The 10,517-nt window shown below is 41.6% G+C and overlaps 1 protein-coding gene across 1 annotated transcript; it reads right to left on the minus strand.

Annotated features, from left to right (window-relative positions):
• Positions 1 to 4,256: 4,256 nt before the first annotated feature.
• Positions 4,257 to 5,135, minus strand: LOC134650809 (uncharacterized). The gene has a single exon (XM_063505743.1). The coding sequence runs from the start codon at positions 5,133 to 5,135 to the stop codon at positions 4,257 to 4,259; it is 879 nt and encodes a 292-aa protein (XP_063361813.1).
• Between the last annotated feature and the right edge of the window lie 5,382 nt (positions 5,136 to 10,517).

The following is a 10,517-nucleotide window of genomic DNA, read 5'->3' on the forward strand; positions in this document are numbered from 1 at the left end:
TTATTAAATATTTTTTTTTCGGTAGACCGTTTTTTCTTCTATTAGACAACAACTACTACTAACACGCGACTAGCAAGATTGCGACAGTCTTTTGTTTTGCCGCGAAAATTCCGGGCTCTGCATATTTGAAGCGAGGTTTAAGACCGTAGTGGCTGATGGAGTTTAGTCCTAAGAGTTCAGATCGATACGATACTAAAAGTAACGATGGCGGTAAAACTTGATTTAAACCCCCGATGGACAGAGTTTATTATCATCGTAAACTCAGTGAAACTCGCCGTTTTCCGCTCTCGGGTGAAAAATATCACCGTTAATAATTGAACCCATTTTTGGGTGACCGTTTGTAAATATTTTCCACATAGCTTGGGTAAGGTGTCAGCTGTCATCTCCATACAATTTATATATAACCTTTAGTGCTTCTACTTAGTAGATATTTGCTATTCTAATGCACCATAGGTATAACCATGGGTATAGGTGGGTTACTCAAGTACCTAACCTTTAAAAATGTTACCAATTCAAGACTAGAGGCTTATGTATTGGAAAATTACTAGTTTTATCCGATTGTGGCGAAATTAGGTAATGTATTTAACCTGAATATAATATTCGTTCCTACGTTCCGAAATTGAACAAGTAATGGGGTTGGTCGGTCGAAGTATTTAGCGGACGGCGTCAGCATAGTATGGTGTATGGTCGGGGTTGTGCACTATCCACTGGGTCTTGTAAATAATAAATGCAGACTTACAGTTCAAGTGGTATACTTCGTTAAAGCACACAGGAAATCCATACACGAGCAATACAGAAGGCACAGAAGGGTAGAACACACAGGCACAGGTTTAAAGCAGAAGTAGAACAGTTCAGAAGATAGAATTAGGTAAAGTAAACAAGCGGGAAGCGAAAAGCAAAACAATAGGATCGCAGCGAGAGAGACATGCGTTCCGCGTCGTATCATGGCAGTGACTGTCAAATGACCTCTGTTGCGCGGACGCCGGGCCTAGCTACAAGACCGGTTCGCGCTAGGACGGAGGTGAAGTCGATAGTATCGATAGTCGATACGGTTTATCGACATATGTAGGAGTGTATGTAAGTTTAGGTAAAATATATAAATATAAATATAGGTATATAAAAATGTATGTGTATAAAATGTGTATAAGTACCTACACCACCCCCCACCAGAGTCCCTCAGGGACGATAATAATCAGGAAACCTAATTGTACGACCTGAACGAGTTGTTCTGGTTTCAGGTACCTGAGGTGTTTCTGTCACAGGAGCGGGAGTGTCTTTGACATTATCATTATTGTCTAGCATAAAGGCTGGCTTGAGCCGGTCAATAGACACTGTCGCCTCCTTGCTATTAAGAAGGATTTTAAATATTTTGTCGTCTCTGACGAGTACTTTGTGAGGCCCGGAGTAAGCTGGGGTGAGGGAACCTCTTGTAGTGTCATCGCGAAGGAAGACATGACTACAGGTTTCCAGTTCCTTGTGCACAAACACTCTGGGCTTACAGTGTCGTGAAGCAGGAACGGGTCGTAGCTTCTCCATGTAGCTTTTGAGTCTGGCGGAAAAGTCGGATATATCCGAAGTTACACCAGCGCTCGGCTCCCAAAACTCGCCAGGGAGTCGTAACGGCTCTCCGTAGACCAACTCGGCCGAAGATCCTTGCAGATCTTCTTTGAAAGAGGCACGTATTCCCAGGAGGACCCACGGCAACGACTCAGTCCATCTGTCATTTGCATGACAGACGATAGCCGCTTTTAGTTGTCGGTGATACCTTTCCACTAAACCGTTGCAAGCAGGATGGTATGCTGTCGTCCTTTTATGCTCGAATCCGGCTATCCTAGCTAAGCATTGAAATAGGGCCGACTCAAATTGACGGCCACGGTCAGTTGTAATGCTTGTAGGACAGCCGAACCGAGCAATCCAGGTGGACAGCAGTGCTTTTGCAACGGTTTCTGCCGTGATATCTTCTATCGGTACTGCCTCTGGCCAGCGAGTAAATCGATCTACTGCTGTGAGGCAATACCGATAGCCCTGAGAAAGTGGGAGGGGCCCCACCAGGTCTATATGGATCTGTTTGAAGCGGGCGCGCGGCAAGTTAAAGGTGCCCAGTGAGGAAGTCACGTGACGGTTGACTTTAGCTCGCTGGCACGGCAAGCAGGAACGCGCCCACTCCCTGCAATCTTTTTTAACACCTGGCCAGACGAAACGCTCGGAAACTAGTTTCGCCGATGCGCTGCAGCCAGGATGGCTTAAGGAATGAAGGCTATCAAACACCTTCTTCCGCAGAAACTTAGGTACATAAGGCCTGGTAGCCAGTGTACTGACGTCGCAGTACAAAGGGGTTTGGCTTCCAGGAACATGAAGTTTCTGCAGATGCAGTGATGACCCGTTGCTCAAGAGCTGTTGAAGTTCAGGGTCGGAGGCTTGGTGTTGGGCTATTGTCTCGAGGCTCACAGGTGCTTCTAGTTCCTCAATTCGTGACAACGCGTCCGCGACTACGTTGTCTTTGCCACTTATGTGGCGGATGTCTGTCGTGAATTGAGATATGAAGTCAAGGTGTCTATACTGCCTAGGCGAACAGTTACTCTTCCTTTCATGGAAGGCGAAACTGATGGGCTTGTGGTCAGTATAGACAGTGAAATGACGAGCCTCAAGCATGTGCCTAAAATATTTCACCGCCTCGTATATGGCCAACAGCTCCCTGTCGTAGGGCGAGTATTTGGCCTGAGAGGGGCTGAGCTTTCGGGAAAAGAAGGCCAGAGGTTCCCAAGCGCCATTTTTAAATTGCTGGAGTACTGCACCGAGAGCCTTGTCGGATGCATCCGTGACCACCGCTAGCTTTGCAGTGCAATCGGGATGCGCTAGCATCGCTGCATTTGACAAGCTCTCTTTACAGGCCTGAAAAGCTTTCAGCGTCTCTCCAGTGAGGTTGACTGCTTGCGATCCCTTCACGGAACCTGTCAGCAGTGCATGCAGTGGGGCTTGTATCTCGGCTGCTCGAGGAAGAAACCTCCTATAAAAGTTAATCATGCCCAAGAAGCCCCGTAGTTGCTTGATGTTAGTTGGAGGAGGGAAGTCCGTGACTGCTTGGACCTTCGACTCGAGGGGTCTGCATCCGCTAGCTGAAATCAGGTACCCTAAGAAAATTACCTCCTGGGCTCCTAAGACACACTTTGAGGTATTAACCAGCATGCCGTACTGCTTCAGCCTAGCGAAGATTACACGCAGATGTTCCTCGTGCTCTGCCTCGCTCCTAGAGTAAATTAGGAAGTCGTCCAAATAAGCATATACGAAGTCTAGGCCCCTGGTAAGCTCATCGACGAACCGTTGAAACGTTTGGCCCGCATTGCGAAGACCAAACGTCATAAACGGGAACTCGAATAACCCGAAGGGGGTCGTGATGGCGGTTTTGGCGATATCGTCGGGACTGACAGGTATCTGATTGTAAGCTTTTTCCAAGTCTAGTGTACTAAAGATTTTACAACCAGCTATATCGTATGAAAAATCATGGATGTGCTTAATCGGGTACCTGTCAGGCACGGTGCGAGCATTCAGGCTGCGATAGTCTCCGCAGGGCCGCCATCCGTTGCCCTTCTTCGGGGCCAGGTGGAGGGGCGACGACCATGAGCTCTCCGACGGCCTGGCTGTACCACTAGCCAGCATGATCCGGAACTCTTCTTGGGCGATTTTCAGTTTGTCAGGAGCTAAACGACGGGGTGGTAAAGAAACTGGGGGACCCGGTGTGGTGCGTATGTGATGGACTGTGTTATGGGGTATGTTAGTGTTATGTTTGCCAGCTGGTCGAGTAATTTCGGGAAATTCGTCAAGAATTTTGTGATACCGGGACTCGCCAGTTACGACTTTAACGGAAAACACGTCTTTACAATTGGCTGTGGTGCCGATGGCAGCTATTAAAGTTAACATGTCAATCAAGCGCTTATTAGGACAATCTACTAGCAGATTATAATGATTGAGAAAATCTACACCAATGATTGGCTTGGTAACATCAGCTACTACAAAACGCCATATAAAAGATCTGCGCAAACCAAAATCTAAATCTAAAGTTAAATAGCCATAGGTAGCAATGTTAGAACCATTTGCAGCACTCAAATTATACCCAGTCCTAGAACGACGATCACACAGCGCCGACCGTGGATAGACGCAGAGGTCGCTTCCAGTGTCGACTAAAAACTGCGTCTTTGAAGTGCGGTCGGTGACGAACAGGCGACCAGTAGGTGTCGATGGGCAATCGTCAGTCGCCATTATCGACTGCCCCTTTCGTTTTCCGCCGGCTTGAAGTCGCATGGTCGAACGCACTTGCTGGCCTTGTCTCCAAACTTCCCATGGTACCAGCAGAGAGGATACTTGCGATAGTTCGACTGGGATCGTTGCCTGGATGCGTTACGCTTGCCTGGAGATGCGCGCGTCCTGGATCTGCTACTCCTGCTTGGTCCGGACGCCTGGAACTGCTGGAACTGTTTCCGAAGCTCTGCGATTTCTCTGGCAATATCGCTGGGAACTGAACTCGCAGCTCCACCACTCACAGCGGCGACTTTCGGCGAAGAACTGGCCAAGTCGTTAACACGATCAGCTAAGTCGCAGATTTCTTCATGCGAAGCCGAAGATGGCTGGCCCGCGAGCACCATCTGCACACCATGAGGAAGGCGGGTCATCCAAATAGACCTGATAAAATCATCTGGTACTGCAGGTCCCGCCAGATCCTTAAGATGCCGGAAGAAATGCGAAGGTTTGCGGTCCCCGAGCTCCTCATGCATCAGCAACTGCTTGGTCTTCCTCTCATTGGAAATGCCCAGTCTCTTGATCAGCTCGGTTTTAAGCTTGTCGTATCTCTGCGACGCGGGAGGGTTGATAATAAGGTCCTTCACCTCACGAGCATACTGATTGTCGAGGTGGGAGATCACATAATTAAATTTTGTGACGTCACTGGTGATGCCGGAATTATGAAATTGACCTTCGACTTGGGCGAACCATATCTCCGGTTCTTCTGCCCAGAATGGTGGCACTTTCACTCCAACCTTAAAAATGTTTGTCGCTTCTATCAACTCTGTCGACCCTGTCCCCGCACTATTTCCGGATGCTTCATCACCGATCACATCCTTAAATTCCTTTTCGTCGCTCATATTTGGGGTCACCAGTATGGTGTATGGTCGGGGTTGTGCACTATCCACTGGGTCTTGTAAATAATAAATGCAGACTTACAGTTCAAGTGGTATACTTCGTTAAAGCACACAGGAAATCCATACACGAGCAATACAGAAGGCACAGAAGGGTAGAACACACAGGCACAGGTTTAAAGCAGAAGTAGAACAGTTCAGAAGATAGAATTAGGTAAAGTAAACAAGCGGGAAGCGAAAAGCAAAACAATAGGATCGCAGCGAGAGAGACATGCGTTCCGCGTCGTATCATGGCAGTGACTGTCAAATGACCTCTGTTGCGCGGACGCCGGGCCTAGCTACAAGACCGGTTCGCGCTAGGACGGAGGTGAAGTCGATAGTATCGATAGTCGATACGGTTTATCGACATATGTAGGAGTGTATGTAAGTTTAGGTAAAATATATAAATATAAATATAGGTATATAAAAATGTATGTGTATAAAATGTGTATAAGTACCTACAATCCCTGCCCTGCCCTTGCCCTGCCAATCCCGACTTGTGTCAAATTTTAGAGGGCCTAACGCGAAAACCGAAAATCTTTCTCTTTGAATCCAGTGAAGGTGTAATTAGAGTGACAGAGCAAGATGCTCGCAATTTGATGTCATTTAAGCCAAATCTCATAGAAAAAGGGGCAAGCTATGATGGCGCCATCTATGCAAACCTTTGACAGTTGCCAACCCCATTAAATGGCGGATCTTCAGCGACGAATGTAGGCACATTAGCAAAAAAATTCCTACACACAGCGACTGAAGTATCCATGTACAGATGTTTTTGAATGGTGTTTATCACTACATAGTATAAAACAAAGTCGCTTCCCGCTGTCTGTATGTCCCTAAGTATGCTTAGATCTTTAAAAATACGCAACGGATTTTGATGCGGTTTTTTTTAAATAGATAGAGTGATTCAAGAAGAAGGTTTATGTGTAATTTGTTAACCCGTGCGAAGCCGGGGCGGGTCGCTAGTATAAAAATATATGCAATTTTATTACATTTTATACTTGTTGTGTAATATTTTAGGACCTAAGTTTTTTTTTGTGAAACGTTGAGTAGCATTTACTCGTATTTTACATACTAAAACATAAATCTAACTGTAAAATTATGATGATCATAAACTTCATTCTGCCAGACAAGAAATGGTTACCTAGCAGCTATAAAAGCGACCATTAAAGTCTAGATTCTGGACTAATATATTCCTAACTATAATACCTGGGTACGTTGCCGTGATACACACGGTGTGCGATTATGCTAGTATCGCGTTACGTCGCATCATGAAGAATTTATACAACCGCGACGCAGAACCTCATACCTCGCGGCAGATTATATAACACTAGAAGATACACCAGAAATAAACTACGTCGAAATTATAGTTTGTCTAGTGGCTTAAAGGTAGAGAGTCATAAAGATAAGCTAATTCGTTATCGATTGTAAAAAGAGCGTAAGTGATTTTTACATATACAAAAGGCTAACATACCAATAGTAGTTTGTACCACGCTTGTACTAAAGTTCAATGTCAAATAATATCACTAAAATTGGAAATGCAATAAAAGACATTGCATTAAAAACTAAAATAACTATTGATTTTCAAAATATTAGCTGTATTAATGCAATATTTGAAATAATAACGGAATTTATAGCCAGGCGGCCTAGCCAAGGAGACGATCGCTATCGCTTCGCCATCGAAGCGCTTTGTGTCTCTCTATCACTCTTCCATATTAGTGTGACAGTGACAGTTGCGTTTCGATCGCTACGGATCCTAAGCGATTGGCACGTTGTCTACGCGGCCTGTGCAACTATTTTAAATATTCCATTATATTGGTTGTATAGCCTTAACTTGGTGCTGGAAAAACAGGGCCTCCTGACACAAATACTATCATATTTACCAGGAGCTTTTCTTTTTCCATATTTTATAAACACAATGATTGTGACCACTAAACGATTTATATTTGTCATTTTTCAATCATCATTACAAGTTGAAAATTAACATTTATACTAAATTTATGGTAGTAAGCAAATCTAATACAACTCCACACATTTTAATATTAAATAATACACCAATAGAAAAAGTACAAAAGTATAGGTATCTGGGCTGCTGGCTGAACGAGAACTGGGATAGGGAGCAGGAAATACGTGTCAGGATAGAGATTGCGCGAAACGCCTTTGTAAAAATGCAGTCGATTTACACCAACAAGGATATCAACCTACAACTTCGTTGGAGACTTGTGAAGTGTTATGTACTATCAATACTTTTCTATGGCTGTGAAACTTGGACTCTAAATAAAGCTATGGAAAAGAAAATAGAAACATTTGAAATGTGTCTATTACGCGTATGCTTAAAATCTCCTGGACCGATAAAGTTACGAATGTGGAAGACTTAAAAGAATGAAGAAAAAGTTAGAGGTTTTGATCACGGTAAAAAGAAGAAAAATATCATACTTTGGACACATATACAGAAATGACAAATATAATATACTACAACTAATATTGAAAGGAAAAATTGATAGTAAAAGGGGAAGGGGAAGAAGGAGGGTCACCTGGCTTGACAACATTAAAAAATGGACGAACGTGGATAACGCAGCCATACTGGCAAGAATGGCTAAGAGCAGGAGAGAGATGGCAAAGGTGGTCGCCGACGTCCGTTAGGGCATGGCAAATAAAGAAGAAGAAGATTTTTCAATCATTGATTTTCGTGTGGTGTATCTGTCATTATTTTATCCCTGTTTACACACGTAACACCGTACTTTATGCAAATTTGCGCCGGCGTGTAATTGCAGTGGCAAGCAGGAGACAGTTTTAGTGCTGAAATAGGCATAATTCCTGAAATACCGGGAGGCTAAACAACTGGTTGGATTCGTAAACAACCGGTTAGATTCGTTGTTTGAAACTGCGAGCGGAAATTTTAGGCTGAATTCAATTGGTTTGGCTTTGGCTGTACCTAATAGCGGAGTACCTAGTTTAATTAATCGTTATACGTGGTTGTTGCGTCCATGATAATGTAAATGTGCCTACTTTGCTCCAAAAGTTGCTTCAAATTTGAAATATATTTAAATTTGAAAATTATTATATCGTGGTAGAGGGTCATACCACAACTACTCTCTAAGAAGAAATTTAAATACGTATACGGTTAAGACTCGTATTTTATTACATTTTACATTCAACCTTGAGTAGATATGGCCAAAAAGTTATACCGTGCGCTAACATTTCGCGATTTAAGATTTTGAATAATTTTGATAATCACATTAAGCACACTGCCCATAACCATCAGCGTAAAATGTCATCTATCAGTACGAAATTAAAGTCTTGTTCTTTTTCATTTAAATTCATTTATTCATCTATCTATTCATCATTGATTTTTACCTACACATCAATACAAAAAAAGCGTTCTTTTTTAGAATTAGCGTATCGCCGGTCAGTTTCCTAATTCGTCAATTTTGCTGATTCAACAGTTTAATGATTAGACTGTTTCTTAATTCGCCAATTTCCTTTTTTGCCAGTTTCACTAAATTGTCAGAGCCCCTATTAAGCCAGTTTCTTGAGTCGCAAACTTCCTTATTCCTCAATTATCTTAAGTTGTCAGTTTTGCTATTTCGTCATGTTTATGATTTGCTACTTTTTTGGGGTTCCGTAGTAAACTAGGAACCCAGCTGTTTTTAAGGCGATCTTAAGGCAATACAAGACATATTTTTGTACTCGGCTAAAAGTCACGAAATGTAAGTTTAATATTTTTAAATCACATTGCCGTATTCTTTAAAAAAAAAAACATAGTCATGTCTTATTGACTGTACCTACAGGAGAATAGCAGATGACATAACTTTGTATGGTGTCGGATAATAGTTTTAAAATAACATTTAATAAGGTGACTAGAAACATCAATGAAGCATCAATAGGTTCATCTTTTGATTCTGCATCAAGCCTTGGTATCTTGCTACTTGCCACACGACCCTGAAATCACCTTGTATATTTGATACACCGAAACCTGACCGAAACACGACTATAAGACCCTGGCAACTAGTGAAACTGGCGAATATAGAAACCGATTATCTAGGGGAAATTACCATTTGACCAAACTGACGAATAATTAAATTAATAAGGAAACTAGCAAATTTACGAAACTGAAGCCTAGCAAAACTGGCGAAAGAGTAAACTGAAGGTTTAGGAAAATGACCCACTAGCGAAATTGTCAACCTAGTGAAAATGACCAGAAGGTAAACTGTTGAATCAGCAAAATTGACGAATTAGGAAACTGACCGGCGATACGCTAATTCCTTTTTTGATCTCAGATCTCTATGATCATTCACTCAATAAATAGCTACCATAAAATAGTTTACAAAATACTTTGAAAGACAAGAAATATATATGAAATTTATAAAATGCCCTTTGATTTTATAAAACTTCGAATGTAATAAAATGAACAAGCCACGTGTGTTCATCGACCTTTAACTTTGAAAGTTCAACAATAAATGTTTCAGAAAGTTAATCAGTGTTTCGATTTTTCCAAGAACGACCAGACGTCTAGTTCTATTACTGGTATTCACATACTCTTTAAATTCTTATGTCTTTAAAAGACGTCTATAGCTGTTCAATTTTCATATAAATTACATGTTCATCGTTTGATGAACAACTCAGATATCACTACATAGTATAAAACAAACTCGCTTCCCGCTGTCAGCCTGTCTGTCTGTCTGTATGTATGCTTAGATATTTAAAACTACGCAACGGATTTTGATGCGATTTTTTTAAATAGATAGAGTGATTCAATAGGAAGGTTTATGTGTAATTTGTTAACCCGTGCGAAGCCGGGGCAGGTCGCTAGTTTTAAATATAAATAGTAAGGTATCAATCAGTGTAAGGGCACTGATTAAAAAATGCATCACACATTCGTTACATCCATTTAAAAACCATTTCGAATCTGGCATTAATTGCGTAAAAGGACGTTACCTAAACAATTCAGTGAATCAAATGTCACTTACCGTTGTTATACGTAGGCTGAATGCAGCTCACAATGATCGCTGACATGTACATTATTGGCTCGGTGACACAATTAAGTAACACTAGCTCATTTACCTTACCAGTGAAATCAAAATACTAAGACTACTGACATTGACCAATTACATGTACCTTAATGTAAATTGTTATTTTGTTATTTATTTTTAAGTTGTTTTATTTCAATTATTATTCTTATTTTTCATTTGACATGTATATTTTCTTTTTTTTGTATTTAACTTGATATTGTTTAAATTTTTCAAATTATTTATTGATTGGTACTCTGTAGTACCACCATATTACAATTGTTTTTATTTTTCATTATATTATAAATTTTGACATTGTATGATTTGCTATTTGAATATTTTG

The sequence above is a fragment of the Cydia amplana genome, chromosome 9, assembly GCF_948474715.1.
Source record: "Cydia amplana chromosome 9, ilCydAmpl1.1, whole genome shotgun sequence".
Taxonomy (NCBI): Eukaryota; Metazoa; Arthropoda; class Insecta; order Lepidoptera; family Tortricidae; genus Cydia; species Cydia amplana.

Excerpts from the sequence above, each read along its gene's own strand:
- LOC134650809 (XM_063505743.1), bottom strand. The coding sequence starts at position 5,135 with ATGAGCGACGAAAAGGAATTTAAGGATGTGATCGGTGATGAAGCATCC.